At 36.1% G+C, this 22,539-nt stretch overlaps 1 protein-coding gene across 1 annotated transcript in view; it reads right to left on the bottom strand.

Moving 5' to 3' along the window:
* Positions 1-22,539, bottom strand: part of DNAI4 (dynein axonemal intermediate chain 4) — a 98,295-nt gene that overhangs the window by 11,196 nt on the left and 64,560 nt on the right. The window contains exons 9-12 of the mRNA XM_036257343.1: positions 15,557-15,765; positions 4,278-4,364; positions 2,918-3,069; positions 686-843 (exon numbers count right to left, since the gene is read on the bottom strand). Of these exons, the coding sequence (XP_036113236.1) occupies positions 686-843; positions 2,918-3,069; positions 4,278-4,364; positions 15,557-15,765 (606 nt within the window). The remainder of the gene's footprint in view (positions 1-685; positions 844-2,917; positions 3,070-4,277; positions 4,365-15,556; positions 15,766-22,539) is intronic.

Below are 22,539 nucleotides of genomic sequence, written 5' to 3'. Positions count from 1 at the left end.
TGAAAATATAAAGTTTTAAGTGCTTTCCCTGGGACCAGGATGGGGTTTTCGTAGTGAGAAGCTAAGATAGTAAGTGGACCGAGTAGATATCAAGGGAAGAAAATAACTGCCATGTGACTCACACATGTACACCATTTCTGCTATATCTGTGCTATAGTTCCAAGCAATTATATAGACAACTGTCAGGGAATCCGAACTAATTTTTAGAATGACGCAAGGCAGAGATAAATAAAAGGAAAAAAGAATAGGAGAGAGTAGAGGAAAAGGCTTTCTTTCTTAGAAAAGGAAGTTGCAAATATAGTAGTGTTGTTTGAGAATGTTACTAGTTTCAACTGAAATTCTAAATTGTCCCCAAACTACTTTGATTATTAAAAATATTTTAGAAGGGTAAATAAAGGATATATATATATATATATATATATATATATATATATGTATATGTTTTTACCACATGAAAAAGTATTGTAGATATAATGTGTCCCTTCTGCAAATAATGTTTTCTGCTATCTTTTGCATGTGTTTAGGTTAAAATGAACAAATACCAAAACTAGATGTTTAGAAAAACAATGACCAAGCCCAGTTTCATTTTCTTAATTAGCAAAACCCAAATTTGTCACATGGTTTGCTAGGAATTTTCAGTTCAGCACATAACAAAAGAAAGACAATATAAATATATATATTTTACCATGACAGTCCAGTCCTTTCCGTATAATCCATTTGGAGATTCTTCCATCTGCTGATATAGAAACTAATATTTCTCTTTTGTCTTCACCTGTTGTTCCTCGATCTTGTTCTATCCACTGTAGTTGCCATATAGGTCCCAAATGTTTTTGAGGTGATTCACTGAAACAGGGAAAAGTACTAAATATATATTCATTATAATAATTTTTTTAAAAAGATGTAGAGTACAAGTGATAAGGACAACTCCATAGAGTAGCATGATCTACTTAGAGAATGATGCTTTTAGTGTTCAAAACTAGACTTTTAATTTAAATATTTTGAAAAACAGGAAAAACAATCACTTTGCCACCTAGTATTCACTGCTGTTTTTCTCATTTCTTAAAAAAGAAAAATTTTACGACTTTTAATTATATTGGCTATCATAACAAATACAAAAGCAAATTACTTCTTTTCTCTTTAAAATCTTTTTCACTTACTCTGTTCCTTTTATTTTTTCCTACTTAAGTTGTTCAAATTTAGTTAACTTTAGACATATTGAATATAAATACCTTTATCTTTATAAGGATTTTTTCCTAATTTATTTATTTTTTATCCTCACTCGAAGACATTTTTGTTTTTATCTTCAGATAGAGCAGGAGGAAAAGAGCAGGGAAGAGAGAGAGAGAAACATTGATGTGAGAGAGACACATTGACTGGTTGCCATCCACACGACCCCAACCGGGGCCAGGTACAAGCTGCAATTGAGGTACGTGCCCTTAGCGGGAACCGAACCTGGGACTCTCTGGTCCGAGAATCGATGTTCTAACTGCTGAGCCGAACTAGCCAGCGCAATTTTTTCCTAATTTAAATGAGTAAGTCGTTTTAAGTTTTTATTCACTTCTCAATGAATTTTAAAATCACTTGTCAGTTTACTGTTTTTCTATCAGAATGATGGTTTCCTATGTTCCTGGTACTGAATCACTTAATTTTTTTAAAACACAAACTCTCCAAAATAATAGTTCTAAATCTTTTGTAAATCATAGATATCTTTGATTACTTGGTAAAACTTATGGACCCTCTTCCTAGAAATAAGCAGAAAAGACCCCACTTACAAAACTATGCAAATAATTTTAAAATTAAGCTAAAGAACTCTTGCTTTAATGCCTATTTCCACCCAGTTCTAGATAAGTTTATTCAAACACTAACTTAAATATTCCACCTCATTTTTGTCTGGTCTATCACAAAAACCTAACATATTCAATATCTTTCCCCTTTAACTTTTGTATTTTCTCAATATGACTCATTCATTCTTTTTTTTCTTTTAAAAGTTCTATATCTATTTCTTTTTTATTAAATTTATTGGGATGACATTGGTTAATAAAATTATGCAGGTTTCAAGTGTACAATCTATATCATCTATTTATTTCATTGTGTTTACATTCATTCATTCATTCTTAATCAAAGACTATAATACTGTTACATATCTGATATCATGTGATGGATGTACTGAGCATGCAAAGATAAGTAAAACTTAATCCTTGCCCTCAAAGTGCTTACAACCTCCTCAGAAAGATGATATATATGTAAACAGTTTTTATACAGCATGATATGTACTGTGATAAATGTGTATATAGTATGCACAAAAGAAAGAAATGGCAATGTTTCTTTGGGGAGGTGACACTGCAGTAGTCAAGGGTACAAACTTTCAGTTATTAGATAAGTTCTGGAAATCAAATGTACAACATGTTGATTATAGTTAATGATACTGTATTGTATACTTGAAGTTTGCTAAGAGAGTAGACCTTAAGTGTTCTCACCATACATGCACATAAAAATGTAACTATGTGAGGTGATGGATGTGCTAACTTGATTGTGGTCATTTCACAATGTATACATATGTTTAATCATCACATTGTACACCTTTAAATAACCACATTGTACAACCTAAGTATATATAATTTTTTAGTACTACCTCAATAAAGCTGAGAAAAAATTAATTTTCTTTAAAAAAGAATAAGCATAAAACTGCCACGCCAAAGGAAGTTTGTTGGTGAGGTGGGTAGAGAAGAAGATGAAAGAGACAGTAGGACAAAGCATTCTATCTGGAGAGACAATACGAGGAATTACAGTGTTTGGAAAATAATGGTATCACTCTCGGTAACAATATAAATATTCATTCAAAATCAAATAACATTAACTTTTTACTTCTCTCTAAATAAGCATTTATTATACATTTATCTAATTCTTGGCTTCTCACCTAGCGTCCAGAACTGGGACATTAATGTTGCTCTGTACATTATAAACTGAAATGGTGCCATTGTGATAGCCAACTGCCAGAAGATTAGGTGATCCAATGGAAAAATCCACAGCAGTAACTCCATATGGACTCTGATAAATACGTTCTGGCCACTGAATAAAAAATTATTATATTACATTTTAAACTTGATTTTTTAGACCACAGTAGGTAGGGTATGATGATGGCTGAAGTGTAGTCTGGTGGCAATGGGGATGTGAGAAGAGTCAGTGTACACTTAGTTACTCTTCCTAACTTCCAGTATAGATGAGAACAAAACCCCTTTTCCTTTCCTTTGATGAATCCTTGGAGCTCAATAACTTTAAGAAATACAGGATGGGCTTTTACAATAATTATCATATTTTGGCAATCTTTCAACAGGATTTGTATAATCATTATAGGTCCACATTCTTAAAGAAACAAATAATGGGCTCCAAACAAATTATCTAGCAAAGAGTCCTATCTCCCAGTATCTGTTTCAAGACAATAGAAAGAAGAAGCTCCAAAACTCTCTAAAGTACTCTTTTCTACGACTCTGTCAAGAATTTTATTGTTTTGTTTTAATATCTAATCTAAATCCTTTCTTGTTTTTAACACCCTACATGGAAAGGAAGACAACCTACCGATGAATTTTATATCAATCCTTTCACATGTTTAAACTTGCTTCTTCCTCTCTTTCATGCTACATAAGTCCATTTCTTAAACAAAAGTGGGAATATTTATAAAAACTATTTTTATATGCTCTGCTGATCCTTTTCTAAGTTTTTCACTTTACATTTCAGTTGTGAATTAACACTAAATGTAAAGCTATAGAGTAACAAATTGACTGCGGCTAGTTAGCATACACACAGAAAACACAACTGATTCTTATTTATTCTCTTTGAAATATTCATGGCAATAAGATGGTCATATTAATCTCAACTGAGGATAGCAGAAGTCTATCTTATAAAGTAAAAAGGAGTTATTCACATATTAAGAAACAACCCAGTTAGAAATGAAATATAATTTACAAAAGATTTTCATTTTCAAATTCATTTTTTGTAATTAGCAGTGATAAACAATAAAGGTTGAACTCTGAATCATTCGATCTAACAACACACAGCAGATGCTCAATAAATATTTATTGAATGAATTTGTAAATGAATATACTTTATCCTATATTGACAAGAACACATTTTCATCACTGTGTATTTAAACCAAAAAAAAAGTCTTGCTTGAAAAATTTTCTTGACTTTGTTTAATTATCAAATACAATGATCCACTTTATGATAATTATGTCAACATTTAATTAAATAAAAATAGGTATTATTCCTGTTGGGGTTACCATGGGATTCTTTATTGACCAGCAGCAAGCCAATCCTTTTTTTTGCTCTTTAAATCCAAAATGCCCATAGCCAACAGCCAAAAGGTCCTGAAAACCAGAAAAATATACAATATAAGAGAGGGTCGCATACAAATATTGGCAAATGTATAAAGAGGCATATTAATGAACTGTGTTTAAAACAGTGGTAAGACATTTCAATTGAGATTTTTAAAAATATCAGTATACCATCTGTTTCACTTTACAGCTTCCTTTTCTTAAAATTATAATAATAATCAAATTTTCAGATTAAAGAATAAGTACCCCCAAAGAACAAGTTGTACATATTGAGATAATCTTCCAAGGTTGCATTATTATATTATTACATCCCATGGGTTTTTGAGAATGACCTAATCATTTCAAATATAAAATAAAAGGTATTTGAAGTAAAGACGTGTGTCATGGAATGAATTATGTCTCCTCCCTCAAAACTGTTATGTAAAAGTCATACTCCCCAATGTGATCATATTTAAGAATAGGGCTTTTAGGAGGTAATTAAGGTTACATGAGGTCATAAAGATGGGGTCCTAATCCAATAAAATTGAAGGCCTTATAAAAAAAGATATAGACACCAGAACCCTCTCTCTCCAGCATGAGGACACAGTCATCTACAAGCCAGGAAGAGAGGCTTCACCAGGAACCAAATCACTAGCACCTTGATCCTGGACTTCCTAGCATCCAGAACTGTGAGAAAATAAATTCTGTTGTTTAAGCCACCCAGTCTGGTATTTTATTATGGCAGCCTGAGCTGATGAGTACAGCAGGTCATTTCAAGAAATGCTTATATAAATATATACAGACAAAACTTAATATTTTCCCTGGCCTGTATGGCTCAGTTGGTTGGACATAATCCCATGCACCAAAGGGTTGCCGGTTAGATTCCAAGTCAGGGGATATGCCTGGATTGCAGACTTGATCCCTGGTAAGGGGGTGCAGGGGAAGGCGATTGATGTTTTACTCTCACATCAATGTTTCTTTCTCCCTATCATTTTCTCTCTCTAAAAATTAATTAAAATATATATTTTAAAAGGTAGTGATTGACCAAACCTAGTCTCTTCTTTGTAATCAGAATATCTTTATCAAAAATATGTTATGTTTTCTTGTCATTGCCCTACTTTCAAGCCAAACTAATCTTTCCACAGTTCCCTCTGCTTTAAAACACTTCATCACCGTGTTTTATGCTGAAAGCATTGACAAAATTCCTATTCATCTCTTCTAGTCTCAGAATAGTCACCACTTCATGAGCCTCTCTTATGTGCTCCCATAGCACTATTTTTTTTCCTTATTAAAGTACATAAAAAACTATTATATGGGCAGAGTCTATGTATGACAAAGTTACTGCTATATCTCTAGTGCCATAAAAGAGTTCCTGGCATAGAGTAAATTTTCAATAAATGTTTGTAGAATAGATTAATAATAAATATCATAGAAGTTGTCTGTCATATATATTTGAGATTTATTCACAATTACTTAATTTTAATCTTAATAGCAATATAAGGTGGGGCAAATACATTGCAGTTGTTTGCACAGAAAATAACACAATAATTAATAAATAATAATACAAGAATAAACTCTGTGTTTCATGTACTCGTAACTGTTAACCTACTTTGCCCCACCCTGAATATTAATTATTAAAATGCTAATGGAGCCCAGCTAGTGTGGCTCAATGGTTGAGCATCAACCCATGCACCAAGAGGTCACTGGTTTGATTCCCAGATAGGGCACATGCCCCGGTTGTGGGCCAAATCCCTAGTGGTGGGCATGCAGGAGGCAGCCAATCAATGTTCTCTCTCATGGATGTTTCTCTCTCTCTCTCCCTCTACCTTTCTTTCCTCTCTCTCTCTAATATCAATTAAAAAAAAAAAATTTAAAATGCTAGTGGAGATCCAAGATGGTGACAGACTAGATACACTCATCTCCTCCCAGGACCAAACTAAAAATGCAACTAAAATATAGAACAATTAAACTGAATAACCAACTGAACACTAACTGAACAGAAGTCTTGCAACAAACATTTACAGAGGCAGCCACATCGAGACTGGTAGAAAGGGCAAAGACATGAAAAGAGCTGGCCCCACTCCCATGGGCTGCAGCTGAGATTCCAGAGGAATATCTCAGCTGCAAAAATTCCCCTGAGGAGCATGCCAAGCTCCTGAGTCCAAAGCACAAAAGCCAGGAAAAGTTGCCCACATAGCATCTGGCTGTGAAAATCAGTGGAGATTCTGTCCACCAGGGAGAGACAGGACAATGCTAGAGGCACAGGCGCCCTTTTAAAGGTCTAACTCACAAAATCTTGTTTACAGCCAGTCACCCAGGGCTTTGGCAGAGGGAAGAAGGAGTGGACTATAATCATGTGAGGAAAGGCTGAGTTTGTGGCTCTGGGGAAGGAGCTAAGGGGACAGAATTCCTGTGCTGAATCCCTCTTCCACACTGCAGACACCATCTTTCTTGAGTGGACCATTTCACTTCTTTCAGCATCAGCCTGGGAAAATGTAAGAGCCCCACTCTCTGGTTTGTCCTACCCTGCAAAGCTCACACCCTACTGAGGAGTCAGCTATCAGAGTAAGGGATCAGAAATCCAGGCAAATTCAGGGGGTTTAGTGACGGAATTGGGTCTTGTGGGGCAGAAGCCATTCTCCTCATTTTCCTATAAATAGCAATCAAGACTCAATTACAACAGGAGGACTCACATAACCCACAGCAAGAACATTCCTAAAGCACCCAGCTCAGGTGAGCAAGGAGACTGCACCACTGGGTCCCACAGGACACCTACTACATAAGGCTACCCTGCCAAGACTGGGAGACATAAGAGATCTACTTAATACATAGAAACAAAGACAAAGAGGCAGACAAAATAAGGAGACAAAGAAACAGACCTCAAATAAAAGAATAGGATAAATCTTCAGACAAGAGCTCGATGAAATAGAGGCAGGCAATTTACCAGATATAGAATTCAATAAAATGGTTGTAAGGATGCTCAAGGAACTCAGTGAGAACTTCAGCAAAGAGATAGATAGCAAGAGTAAAAAAAGGACATAGAAACCATAAACCAGAATCAGTCAGAAATGAAGACTACAATATTTGAAATGAAGAATATACTAGAATGAATAAACAGTAGGTTGGATGAAGCAGAGAACTGAATCATTGATTTCGAAGACAAGGTAGTAGAAAACATCCAATCAGAGCAGCAAATTTAAAAATAAATAAATTTTAAAAATGAAGTTAGCTTCAGGGACCTATAGGACAATATGAAGTAAAACAACATCTGCGTCATAGGGCTACAAGACAAAAAAGAGAGCAAGGACTCGAGAATCTATTTTAAGAAATAATGACTAATAACTTCCCTAACATAGTAAAGGAAAGAGACACAGTCCAGAAAGTGCAGAGTGTCCCAAGCAATATAAAAATAAAGAGACCCAAGCAAGACACATCATAATTAAAATGGCAAAGGTTAAAGATAAAGTGAGAATCATAAAAGCTGCAAGAGAAAAATAGTTACCTACAAGGGAGCTCCCATAAGATTGTCAACTCATTTCTCAACAGAAGCATTTCAGGCCAGAGGGACTGGCATGAAATATTCAAAGTGATAAAAAGCAAGGACTTATAGCCAAGACTACTTTACCTAGCAAGACTATCATTTAAAATTGAAGGTGAGGCCTGGCTGGTATGCCTCAAATGGTTGGAGCATTGTACCATATATCAAAAGGTGGTGGGTTTGATTCCCAGTCAGGGCACATACCTGGTTGTGGATTCAATACCCAGCTGGGCACATGCAGCAGACAGCTGATCAATGTTTCTCTCTCACATCATGAATGTTTCTCTCTCTCTCTCTCTCTCTCTCTCTCTCATCTCCCTTCCTCTCTCTCTAAAAATCAATTAAAAGTTTTTAAAATAGCCCTGGCCGGTTTGGCTCAGCGGTTAGAGCATCGGCCTGCGGTCCCGAGAGACCCGGGTTCGGTTCCCGCTAAGGGCATGTACCTCGGTTGCAGTTTGTCCCCGGCCCTGGTTGGTTGTGCGGGTGGCGATCACTCGATGTGTCCCTTTCACATCGATGTTTCTCTCCCTCTCTGTTCCTCTCTCTCCCTCCCACTCTATCTGAACAAAGAATGGAAAAATGTCCTCGGGTGAGGATGATAAAAAAAAAAAAAAAAAAAAAAGTTTTAAAAATAAAAGTAAAAATAAAATTAAAGTTGAAATAAAGAGCTTCCCAGAAAAGAAAAAAACTAAAGAAGTTAATTACCACCAAACTAGTATTACAGGAAATGTTAAAGGACCTTCTTTAAGAAGAAGAAGAAAGAATTAAAAAACAGAGGAACATAGTTATAAAGAATAAAATGGCAATAAATTCATACCCATCAATAATCACCTTAAATGTAAATGGCATAAGTGCTCCAATCAAAAGACTGGTGGTTGGTGAAACAGGAGGAGGGTGTCAGTGGGGAAAAAAAAAAAAGAAACATCTGTAACAAAAATAAGTTAATAATAATAAATATAAAGTCATAGGGTAGCTGAATGGATAAGAAAACAAGACTCATATATACGCTGTCTACAAGAGACCCACCTCAGAATGAAAGATATAAAGACTAAAAGTAAAGGGATAGGGAAGGTATTTCATAAAATGGAAAGAAAGAAAAAATAAAACCATGGGGTAGTAATACTCATATCTGACAAAATAGACTTTAAAACAATGGCTACAATAAGAGACAAAGAAAAATACTACATAATGAGAAAGAGAGCAATCTAACAGATTGCTCTAAGAGGATACAATACTTGTAAACATTTATGCACCCAACATAGGAGCACCTAAATCTATACAGCAAATGTAGATGGACATAAATAGAGAGATTGACAGTGACATTGTCATAGTAGGGGATTTTAATACTCCACTGACATCAATGGATAGATCTTTAGATAGAAAAATGACCAAAAAAAAAACCCACAAAACAAACCAGCCCTGGCCGGTTTGGCTCAGCAGTTGGAGCATCAGCCTGTGGTCCAGGGAGACCCGGGTTTGGTTCCTGCTAAGGGCACGTACCTCGGTTGCAGTTTGTCCCCGACCCTGGTTGGGTCGTGTGGGTGGGAACCAAAACAAAAATGGTGGCCTGAAATAATACATTAAATCAGATGAATTTAATTTATATTTTCAGCCTATTTCTGAATTTCTGAAGCAGCATAATACACATTCTTTTCAAGTGCACATGAAACATTTTCTAGGATAGACCACATGTTAGGACACAAAACAAGTTTTAATAAATTTAAGAAGGTTAAAATTATATCAAGCATCTTCTCTGATCATAATGCTATAAAACTAGAAATCAATCACAAGAAAAAAACTGAAAAAACCACAAAGACATGGAGGCTAAATAACATGTTACTAAACAATGAATGGGCCCAGCCAGTGTGGCTCAGTGGTCAACCCATGGACCAAGAGGTCACTGGTCCAATTCCTGGTCAGGGCACATGCCCAGGTTGTGGGCCTGATCTCCACTGGGGGGCATGCAGGAGGTGGCCAATTGATATTCTCTCTTATCGATGTTTCTATCTCTCTCTCCCTCTCCCTTGCTCTCTCTCTAAAGTCAATTTTAAAAAATTAAAACAAATAACAAAAAACAATAAATGGGTAACAATGAGATAAAGGAAGAAATCCAAAGATACCTTGAAACAAATGAAAAGGAGAACACAACAATCCAAAACCTATAGGACAGAGCAAAAGAAGTCCTAAGAGGTAAATTCATAGCATTGCATACAACTTTACCTCAAGAAACAAGAAAAAAATCTCAAATAAACAACCTAACTTATATTTAAATAAAACTAGAAGATAACAACAACAACAAAAATGCCCAAAGTGAGTAGAAGAAAAGAAATAATAAAGATCAGAGTAGAAATAAACAAGTAAAATCTAAAAAAACAAACAAACAAACAAAAACAATAGAAAGATAAATGAACCCAAGAGTTACTTCTTTGAAAACATAGACAAAATTGAAAAACCTTTAACCAGACTCATAAAGAAAAAAAGAGAAAAAATTGAAATAAGTAAACTCAGAAATGAGAGGAGATGAACAACTGAAACCACAGAAATACAAAGAAACTGTAAGAAAAATTACAAACAACAATACACCAACAACTTGAATAATTTGGACAAAATGGATAAATTACTAGAAACATACAATCTTCCAAAACTGAATCACAATAAGTCAGAAAATGTGACTAGACTGATTACAACTAATGAGATTGAAGCAGTAATAAAAAAAAAAAAAAAAAAAAAAAAAATCCCAACAAACAGTAGTCTTGGACTGGATAGCTTCACAGGTGAATTTTACCAAACACTCAAAGAAAAATTAACACCTATCCTTCTCAAAATATTCCAAGAAATTCAAAAGGCTGGAAAACTCTCAAGTTCATTTTACAAGGCCAACATTATCCTATTTCCAAAACCAGATAAAGACACTACAAAGAAAGAAAATTGTAGGCTAATATCCCTGATGAACATAAATGCTAAAATCCTCAACATACTATTAGCAAGCCGGATCCAGCAATACATTAAAAAGGTCATACACCACGGTCAAATGGGATGCAAGGTTGGTTCAATATCCACAAATTAATAAATGTGATACATCACATAAACAAAATAAATGATAAAAATCACATGATCATATTAGTAGATACAGAAAAGCATTTGATAAAATCTAGCACCCATCTACTATAAAAAATAAAAATAAAAAACCCTCAGCAAAGTGGGAATAGAGGGAATATACATCAACATCATAAAGGCCAACCCACAACCAACATCATACCCAATGGGCAAAAACTACAATTATTTCCCTTAAGATCAGAAAGAAGACAGGGATACAGGCTTTCACCACTCTTATTCAACATTGTACTAGAAGTCCTAGCCACATCAACCAGACAAGAAGAAGAAATGAAATGTACCCAAATTGGAAAGGAAGAAGTAAAACTGTCATTGTTTACAGATGACATAATACTATATATAGAGAACCCCAAAGATTCCACCAAACAAAAACAAAAACTAAAACTAAAACACTAGAACTGATAGATAATTTTAGTAAAGTAGTAGGATACAAAATAAATATCTAGAAGTCAGTTACATTTTTATAAACCAATAATGAACTATCAGAAAAGAAAACTAAGAAAACAATCCTATTTACAATTGCATCAAAAAAATAAAATACCTAGGAATAACTTTAAGCTAGGATATAAAAGACCTATACTCAGAAAGTTATAAGACTCCAAAGAAAGAAAATAAAGAAGATACAAATAAGTGGAAGCATACACTGTGTTCATGGCTAGGAAGCATTAACATCATTAAGATGTTCATACTACCCAAAGCAATCTATAGAGTCAATGTAATTCCTATCATAATACCAATGGTATATTTCACAGATATAGAACAAATATTTAAAAAATCTACACCAAAATGACTCCAAATAGCCACAGCAATCTTGACAAAGCAGAACAAACATGGGGGAATCACATTACCTGATATCAAATTATACTATAAGGCCACAGTAATAAAAATTTTAAAAAATGATGATACTAGCATAAAAACAGACATATAGATCAATGGAACAGAATGAGTCCAGAAATAAACCCATGCCTTTATGGTCAATTAATATTTGACAAAGGAAGCAAAAATATATAATGGGATAAAATCAGACAATTCAATAAATGTTATTGGGAAAATTGGACAGATACATGCAAAAACGTATCATATTAGTAGATGCAGAAATCCTCGAAAACATAAGCAGTAAAATATTGGACATTTCTTGTAGTAATATTTTTTCTGACATATTTTTGAACAAGGGAAACTAAAGAAGAAAAATAACAAATGGAACCATATCAAACTAAAATGTGTTTGCACAGCAAAGGAAACCACTAATAAAATAAAAAGACAATCAACTGAATGAGAGAACACATTCACCAATAATACATCTGATAAGGGATTAATATCCACAATTTATAAAGAACTTACAAAACTCAACACACACAAAAAAACCCACACCTAACAATCCAATTTAAAAATTAGCAAAGGACCTGCATAGACACTTCTCCAAAGAGGACATATAGATGGTCAATGGCCATATGAAAAGATGCTCAATGTCACTAATCATCAGAGAAATGAAAATTATAACCACAATGAGATATCACCTTAAACTTGTCAGAATAGCTATCATCAATAAATCAACAAACAAACATTGTTGATCAAGTAGAGAAAAGGGAAACCCTTGTGCACTGATGGTGGGAATGCAGATTGGTGCAGCCACTATGTAAAACAATATGGAGTTTCCGCAAAAAATTAAAAATCGAACTGCCATACTACCCTCCAATTTCACTTCTGGGAATGTATCTGAAGAAACCCGAAAGACTATATGCAGCCCTATGTTCACTGCAGTGTTATTTACAAAAGCCAAAATTTGGAAGCAGCCTAGGTGTCCATCCGTAGATGAGTGGATAAAAATACAGTGGTACATTTACACAATGGAATACCACTTGGCCATAAAATGAAGGACATCTTATCTTTTGTGACAGCATGGATAGACCTGGAGAGTATTATGCTAAATTAAATAAGCCAGTCAGAGAAAGACAAGTACCATATAATTTCACTTATATGTGGAATCTAATGATCAAAATTTAAAAAATAGAAACAGGCTCATAGATACAGAGAATAGCCTGAATGCTGTCAGAGGGGGGAGGTTGGGAGACTGGGTGAAAAAGGTGAAGAGATTAAGAAAAAAAAAAACTCAACTCAAAGACTCAGTATGGTGATTACCACAGGGAAAGAAGGTGAAGGAAGGTAGAGAGGGTAAAGTTGGGATAAATGGTGATAGAAGGAGACTTGACTTTGGGTGGTGAACACACAATATAATATACAGGTTATATATTATAGATTTGTACACTTGAAGACTATATACTTTTATTAACCATTGTCACCCCAATAAATTAAATAAAAATAAAAAATTAAAATGCTAATATATTCCATTTCTAAATTTAATTAATATGTATTTATTACAGCTATTATTGATTTGTTCTATCTCATTTATCTATGATATGAGATGTTCTCAAGTATAAAGACAAATACATACTAAAAGTATTTTATTTTATTCAAAAATAATATACATAATTTAAATGATGTGTTATTTAGTTTTCAGCAGAAATGATTATAGACCTTTTTTATTATTATTCTTACCTGAGGACATTTTTGCATTTTTATCTTGAGATAGAGTGGAGGGAGAGAGGGAGGAAGAGAGAGAGAGAAACATTGATGTAAGAGAGACACATCGAGTGGTTGCCACCCACATGACCCCAACCGGGGGCCGGGGACAAACTGCAACAGAGGTACATGCCCTTAGTGGGAACCAAACCCAGCTCTCTCTGGTCCTCAGGCCAATGCTCTAACCGCTGAGCCAAACCAGCCAGTGCTGTTTTTTAATAACCATAACAACTATCATATTTGCACATAGTATCTTAAAAGATGTGGCAATAAAATAATAAGGCTAATTCTTAAACATATATAATACAATTTAAATAAATTACTTTTGATCACTTTAAAAATACACTAAATATTCATTCCAAAGGTGTTGATTAACATTACACAAAAGGGTTTGGGCCCAGCCAGTGCGGCTCAGTGGTTGAGCTTTGACCCATGCACCAAGAGGTCACCAGTTCAAATACCTGTTAGGGCCTATGCCCAGGTTGTGGGCCAAATTCCTAGTGGGGAGCATGCAGGAGGTGGCCAGTCAATGTTCTCTCTCACTTATGTTTCTCTCTCTCTCTGTCTATCTGTCTTCCCCTTCCTCTCTCTCTAAAATTAATAAAGAAAAAACAATTTAAAAAAAAACAAAAAAACGGTTTTGGAATAACTAGTTGAGAATCTTGTCTTCAGAAGCAGTTTATAAACCCCAAAAGAAAATAAGTCTCATTACTCCATAATCATCTCCTTTTTAAAAGCAAACATACCACTCCACAGCTTGATGATTCATCTAATTTGTCTCAAGATGATTTTTAGTAGTGTAATATTTAAGACCAAGAAACTGAAGGCAGATGTCGGGGTTTAAACTCTAGCTGTTTCACTTTCGCTGCATAACTTTGGGCAAGTTATTTATACTTTTTGTGCTTCAATTTCCTCATCAACATAATGGGGAAATTAATACCTAACTCACAGAGTTTTTATGTTAGTACAAGTAAAACGTTTATAATATGCCCACATAGTAAGTACTGTTTAAGTATTTATCATTAGTAGTGATAGCATTTTAAGGGATCTCAAAATTATTTTGCACAATTTCGCTGTTATTAGATAAAGCATATCTTTCTGAATATGATTAATTTAAAGAGAATACAAATTTGGGTACATGAATTTAGTAAATTGTTAATATAAATCAATTATATACTATATTGTAGTTCATTTCTCAATAGCTGATATGGGTTCAGAGAATGTCATGCCCCTAGTACATCTCTTAAAATAAACTATATTTTTATATTAAAGAAAAAACATTTTTTTATAACTATATGCCTTTTCCCCTTTTTGAAACATGAACTTGCTTTAGAGGCTTTTTTTTTTTTTTTTTTTATCCCTACCCGGGGACATTTTTCCATTTTTTGTTCAGGTAGAGTGAGAGGGAGAGAGAGGAACAGAGAGAAGAGAGAAACATCGACATAAAAGGGACACATTGAGTGGCTGCCACCCACACAACCAACCAGGGCTGGGGACAAACTGCAACCGAGGTACGCGCCCTTAGCCGGAACCAAATCCAGGTCTCTGGGGACCGCAGGCCGATGCTCTAACCGCTGAGCCAAACTGGCCAGGGCAAGAGGCATTTTTAAACTAGGGGTTATGCAGTCTGAGGAATACAGTATACCCAGACACATGGAAGTAGGGCACAGACTGACATCCCTCAGAAGAGGGGATGGGGGGCGGGGAGGGTGGGAAGAGATAAACCACAGAACTTATATGCATGTATGCATGACCAATGGACATGGACAACTAAGCCAGGGACAGGGTGGAGGGGGGGTGGGGTGGGGGGTGCCAATGGGGTAAAAAGGTAAAATATCTGTAACAAAAAAATAAATAAAAATTCATTATAAAAAAATAAAAAATAAAAAATAAAATAAACTAGGGGTTATGTCCATTTAAATACTTTGTCTAATAGAAAAACAAAATGTCATTAGGGCTTGACAACTGCCCTTAAATGCTAGAGATGGAACTGTTAAAACATTCAAAAACTTACTGGATTTGTTTTATTCCAGGCAAGGCTGCTCACATTAAGGCCTTTGGTTAAGTCACAGGAAAAGGACCAAAGTCGTTCTAAATTGGCTGGTATTGTTGATTGTTCTGCATCTATCTCTATTTCTTCTTCCTCTTCTCTTTTAACCTCTTCTTCTACCTCTTCAACTTTTTCACCTTCTAATAAGTCTTCAGGCTCTTCAGGTTCTGGTTCTAAAATTAAATCAAATAAAAAGATTATCATTTTCTATACCTACAGGAGCCTGCCAAAGGCTCCAAACAACATCCCTGTCTACCAGGGACACTGCCAGCACCGCTGGATCTGCTGGATCATATAGCTCAACCAACAGGGCACCCTGAACAGCTGCCTGGTCCTGTTACAGAATCTTCTGTTGTTCTGGGCCACCCTCAAAGCTAGCAGCTTTCAGGTCACTCAACAAATAAGCCAGAGTAGCATATACAAATGAGGAATATGTTGCCTCCAAAATGCAAAGAGGTTCGGTAGGCATTGTGTCTTTTTTTGTTGTTGTTGTAAGAGGGGCTGGATGAAAGTATAACTTGACATACTCCACACCACTGGAAATTTAACCGAGGCAAAAGGCCCCTGAAATTTTTTGAGATTTATTTCTCACACTGATATGCAAATGTCTTACCAATAAGTTTACTTTTTGTTCGCTAGGTTCAGTCAACACAATGGCATTAATATACCCCTGTGGTAGGACAGTAAAAGTGTATTGTTGGCCTGGCAAGCTGAAAGCAAATGGAATGTTCTTATTGCTTTGCTTTCAAGTTCACTGATCTACAGTTTTTAGAATTCTTTTTTTTTTGTTAATCCTCACCCAAGGATATTTTTCCACAGATAGAGTAGAAGGGAGGGAGAAAGAGAGAAACATCCATGTAAGAAAGGCACTTCAATTTGTTGCTTCCCACACGACCCGGACTGGGGCTGGGATCAAATCTGCAATCCTTGACCAAGAATTGAACCCTTGACCCTTTAGCCCGAGGGCTGATGCTCTAACTGCTGAGCCAAATTGGCCAGGGCCAGTTTTTAGAATTCTTAAGCCCACCCAGTAAAATATTTTATTTCAAGTTTTGTTTTTCAGATCTAGAAGTTTAATTTGGTTCTACATGTATATTTCATTACTTTTCTTATATTCTTACTTTCCTTTAAATACTTATGCATATTTTAATATCTTTTTTTTTAACAGGCTATTTTTTAGAGCAGTTTTAAGTTCACAGCAAAATTGAACTCAAAGTGTAGAGTTCCCATATACTCAAACACAGATATATGCACAGCCTTCCATAGCATCAACATCCTGAACCAGTGGTACCTTTGTTACAATCAATGAACCTACCCTGACAATCATTATCACCAAAAGTCTACAGTTCACATTTGGGTTCACTCTTGGTGGTGTACATTCTATGGATTTGAACAATGGCACAATAATATGTATCTACTATTACAGCCTCATACAGAATAGTTTCACTTCTCTAAAATCTTATGTGATCTGCCTATTCATTCTTCCCAACCCTCTAAATACTAGCAATCACTGATCTTTTTCTGTCTTCATACTTTTGCCTTTTCCAGAATAGCATACAGTTGGAATAATACAGTATGCAGTCTTTTCAGATTAGCTTCTGTCACTTAGTAATATTCATATAAGTTTTCTCCATGTCTGTTCATGACTTGATAACTCATTTCTTTTCAGTGCTGAATAATATTCCAATGTCTGGATATACCACAATTTATTCATTTACCTACTGAAAGACAGCATGGTTGCTTCAAAGTTTTGGCACTTATCAATAAAGCTGTTAAAACCATGTGTGCAGGTTTTTATGTAAATATAAGTACTCAAGTCCTTTGGGTAAATTGCAAGGTGTGCTATTATGGGTCATATGGTATCAGTACATTTAGTTTTGTAAGAAACTGCCAAACTGTCTTCTAAAGTGGCTGAACCCTTGTGCATTCTCACCAGCATTCAATGAGTTATTGTTGCCCCACATCTTTGGCAGCATCGGTGGTGTCAGTGTTTTGAATTTTGGCCCTACTAATAGGTGTGTAGTGGTATTTCATTTTATTTATTTATTTATTTATTTATTTATTTGCATTTATCTTTAGATAGAGCGGGAGGGAGAACGAGAGGAAGAGAGAGAGAGAAACACTGATGTGAGAGAGACACATCGAGTGGCTGCCACCCACACGATTCCAACCGAGGCTGGGGACAAACCGCAACCGAGGTATGTGCCCTTAGTGGGAACCGAACCTGGGACTCTCTGGTCCGCGGACCAATGTCAAACCGGCCAGGGCATGGTATCTCATTTTAATTTGCAATTCCCTAATAACGCACAATGTTGAGTATCTTTTTATATGCTTATTTGCCATCTGTATATTTCTTTGGTGAGGTGTCTATTACGGTCTTTTGCCCATGTTTTAATAATGTTGTTTGTTTCCTTATTGTTGAGTTTTAAAAGATTTTGGATACTATGTCTTTTGCAAATATTCTCTACTCTGTGACTTGACTTTTCATTCTCTTGAAAATGTCTTTTCACAGAGAAGTTTTTTAATTTAATGAAGTAAGCTCATCAATTATTTCTTTCAATGGATCATGCCTTTGATGTTAAATAAAAAATAAAGTCATCACCATACTCAAGGCCATACTCATTTTCTCCTGTGTTGTCCTCTAGAAGTTTCATAGTTTTGCATTTTACATTGTAATTTATGATACATTTTGAGTTGATTTTTGTGATAGGTGTAAGATCTGTGTCTAGATTCTTTATTTTGCATGTAAATGTCCAATTGTTGCAATACTATTTGTTGAAAAGACTATTTTGTTTATTGTATTGCCTTTCCTCTTTTTAAAAATATTTTTTAACTTATTTTTTAGAGAGAGAGGAAGGGTGAGAGAGATAGAAACACTGATGTGAGAGCAAAACATCAAATGGCTGCCTCCTGCATGCCCCCTTTTGGGGACCAAGCTCGCAACATGGTCATGTGCCCTGACTAGGAATTGAACCGGGACCTCTTAGTCCATGAGATGATGCTCAATCCATTGAGCCACATGGCCCGGGCCTTTCCTCTTTTGTCAAAGATCAGTTGACTATATTCATGTGGATGTGTTTCTGGGCTCTCTGTTCTGTTCCATTGATCTGTGTTTCTGTTCTTTCAACAAAAACCACACTACCTGAACTACTATAGCTTATAATAAGTCTTGAAGTCCAGTAGTGCCAGTCCTCTGACATTGTTTTTCTCCTTTAATATTGTATTGACTATTCTGGGCATAATAGCCTTTTAAAAGTCCTTGTCTGCTTTTCCCCCATCTGTTTCTGTTGACCAAAGAGTTTTCTCATAGAGTGGCTCATATGTTTCTGTTTCCTCATGTGATTAGTACTCTTTTCCTGGATTATGTTTTCTTCCTTTATACACTTTTAAAGTTTGTTTTGAAAAGCAGTTAACTTACTTTCAGATTAGCTTGATTTTTTTAAAGCTTTTTCTAAATGGTTGTTCACTGGGGGAAAGTGGCCCTTGACTAACCTTTACTCTAGGGTTAGTACAACCATACTGTTAAGGTATAGCCCTTCTGGATATCTACTGAACACCCCAGGTGTGCTATAAGGTTTTTACTTCTGTCCAGTCTGAACTCAAATGTCCCCCAGTCCTGAGTAAACTCAGACACTTGTTTATCTTATAACTCCCAGTAGTTGTTCTTTGTTTACTTTCCAGAATTTTACCCCAACATGCACAGTTTATGTTTCAGCCAAAGACTCAATGGTAGATTTATGCAATTTTTTTCTCTCACAGTTTCCTCCTGTTTGATTCTCTATCCCACTTATTCCAGTCACCTGAACTTCTCTGAACTCTTATCTATATCTATATGTCATCAAATAAGCAAAACTACATACTCTGCTACAATTCATCTCCTTGTCCTGTGGTCTCTTAATTATTTAAATTATAACCAAAAGTAGAAGTACTATTTCATTTTGTTAAATGGTCAATGATGGGCTCCACATTGCTATGACTGGCTTCCAGTTATTATGGGTTAACTATTAGACTTTCCCTCCTACCATAAAGAAATGTAAAACTGTATTTGAAATATGAGGTAGCCTGGTCAGTATGGCTCAGTGGATTGAGTGTCATCTTATGGACTGAGAAGTCCTGGTTCGATTCCCGGTCAGGCTACATGCCCGGGTTGCGGGCTCGATCCCCAGTAGAGGGTGTGCATGAAGCAGCCGATTGATGTTTCTCTCTCACATCAATTTTTCTATCTCTCCCTTCCTTTCTCTCTAAAAAATAAATAAATAAACTTTAAAAAAATATATGAGGTCACTCTCCAGGCAATAGGCATTGCACAACTGTGAACACCATGATCAACCACACTTTCAGCCTGGGACAATTACTTCACCACAGTGCTGGGAAGTGAGTGTACCAAAACAGAACAGTCTAGCTGAGTTGAGGAGACAGAAATAAAGTTCAAAGAGGCAGAGATAAAATTAAGCTCCAACAACTTGAGTTAAAGTAGAGATTGTTACACTGAGTAAAAAATAAAGACTAGCCCAGCTGGTGTGACTTAGTGGATTGAGCATCATCCCATGGACTGAATGGTCCCAGTTCGATTCCTGGTCAGGGCATATGTGAGAGTTGTGGGCTCGATCCCCAATAGGGGGTATGCAGGAGGCAGCCTATCAATGTTTCTCTCTCACATTGATGTTTCTATCTCTCTCTCCTTTCCTCTCTCTCTAAAAAAAAATAAAAAACAGGATTTTCCAAAATGGCGGCAGAGTGAATGGAAGCTACACAGACCATCTCCCAGGACCAAACTGGAATTACAACTAAAATAAAGACAAATCATTGGAAAAACACAGAAAAGCAGCCAGAGAAGACCAGATAACCAGGGACAGGAAAAAAGGACACTGAATCAAGCCTGGTGGGTCTGTGGAGGCACGAGAAAGTGGGTCTGTGGAGGCACGAGAATGTGGGCTGGGAGCCCATGGACAGAAGCTGTTTTAGCTGTGAGCAGCTCTTTAGGGGTTAAAATCCCAAGCCGGCTCCACAGTGCAGAGGGCCAGGACAAAGCACTAAATTAGATTCAGCCACTCACCTTGGACTCCAGCAGAGGGCGGAGTGCACTGGAACTCTGTGGGAACAACCGAGATTTGGAGGGTGCTCAGAGTTTTTGCTAAGTCATAGCCACACAGGACAGTGGCCATCTTGTTCCTTCCTAGAGCTCTGGAGAGAAGCACAGCCCCTCCCTTGGAGACTTAACCCACCCCACTAGAGCTCTGGAGAGACGCACAGCCCCTCCCTTGGAGACTTAACCCACCCCAATTGGCCAGAGAAATGCAAACTGTGGCTCATTAACAACTAGCATCTGCCCCACCCTCTGGAAATCCTCTTATGCTGAAGACCAGGGGAAGTTTTTTATTCAGCTAAGGGCTACAACCCAAAACTCATTAAGTAATGGAGACAAACAGACTCCAGGCAAAAAAAAAAACAGAGGATAACTGAACCTTTCCTAGGCTTCCAAATCTACCCAGGAAAGCAAGACTTGACAGTGGTGCTGAAGGTGAGTCCTCCCAGATTTATCCAAACCCAGTAGAGGGAGCCACAAACAGCAGAACACCAACACCCACAGGAAAAATTTGGCAGGCTCCAAAACCCACTGAGATAGCCAAATGTAAAACAAAGCAACAAATCCCAAATGAAAGAACAAGAGAACTCTGCCGAAGAGGAGATAAATGAAATGCAGTTAAGCAAGTTATCAGAGGTAGAGTTCAAAGGCATGATCTTGAGGAAGCTCAACAGCATGAGTAAGGACATCAACACCATGAGTAAAGATATAGAAACACTGAAAACCAAACAAGTGGAAATGAAGAATGATATGGCAGAAATAAAGAACACATTGGAAGGGCTAATCAGCAGAGTAGAGGAAGCTGAGGACTGGATCAGTGAATTAGAAGACAAGGTAGAAAAAAATCAACCAATCAGAAAACCAAAAGGAAAAAACAATTAAAAAATAGGAAGACAGCTTAAGAGAACTGTGAGACAACTATAAATGTAACAATATTCACATCACAGGAGTTCCAGAAGAAGAAGAAAATGAGCAAGGGTTAGAGAATATATTTGAAGAAATAGTGATAAAAAAAAACTCCCTAACTTGGTGAAGTAAGAAGGCATTCAAGTTCAAGAAGCACAGAGAGCCTCAAGTAAGAAGAACCCAAACAGGCCCACATCAAGACATATAGTAATTAAAATGCCAAAAATTAAAGACAAAGAGAGAATCCTAAAGGCAACAAGAGGGAAGCAACAGGTTACCTATAACAAGAGACAAACAACAGATTACCTACAAAGGAATCCCCATTAGGCTATCAGCTGACTTCTCAACAGAAACACTACAGGCCAGCAGGGAATGACATGAAGTAATCAAGGTAATAAAAAGCAAGGATCTGAATCCAAGACTACTCTATCCAGCAAGGCTATCATTCAAAATAGTAGGTGAAATAGAGAGATTCCCAGACAAAAAAAGTCTAAGGGAATAGATTAGCACCAAACCAGTACTGCAAGAAATGTTAAAAGGACTGTCATAATTAGTAGAAATAGGAAGAAAAATATAACCACAATAAACCAAAATGGCAATGAATAAGTACATATCAATAATAACCTTAAATGTAAATGAACTGAATGCCCCCATCAAAAGACACAGAGTAGCTGATTGGATAAGAAAGCATGACTCATCTATATGTTGTTTACAAGAGACCCACCTCCCAACAAAAGACTCACAAAGACTGAAAGTGAAGAAACAGAAAAAAATCTTGCAAGCAAATGGAAAGAAAATAAAGCTGAGGTAACAATACTCATATCTGATGAAATAGATTTCAAAATGAAGGCCATAATTAGAGACAAAGAAGGCCACTACATAATATTGAAAGGATCTATCCAACAGGAAGATATAAACTTGATAAACATATATGCACCCAATATAGGAGCACCAA

This window comes from Molossus molossus, unplaced genomic scaffold, assembly GCF_014108415.1.
Source record: "Molossus molossus isolate mMolMol1 unplaced genomic scaffold, mMolMol1.p scaffold_m16_p_12, whole genome shotgun sequence".
Taxonomy (NCBI): domain Eukaryota; kingdom Metazoa; phylum Chordata; class Mammalia; order Chiroptera; family Molossidae; genus Molossus; species Molossus molossus.
This window is presented reverse-complemented; position numbering and strand designations above follow the sequence as displayed.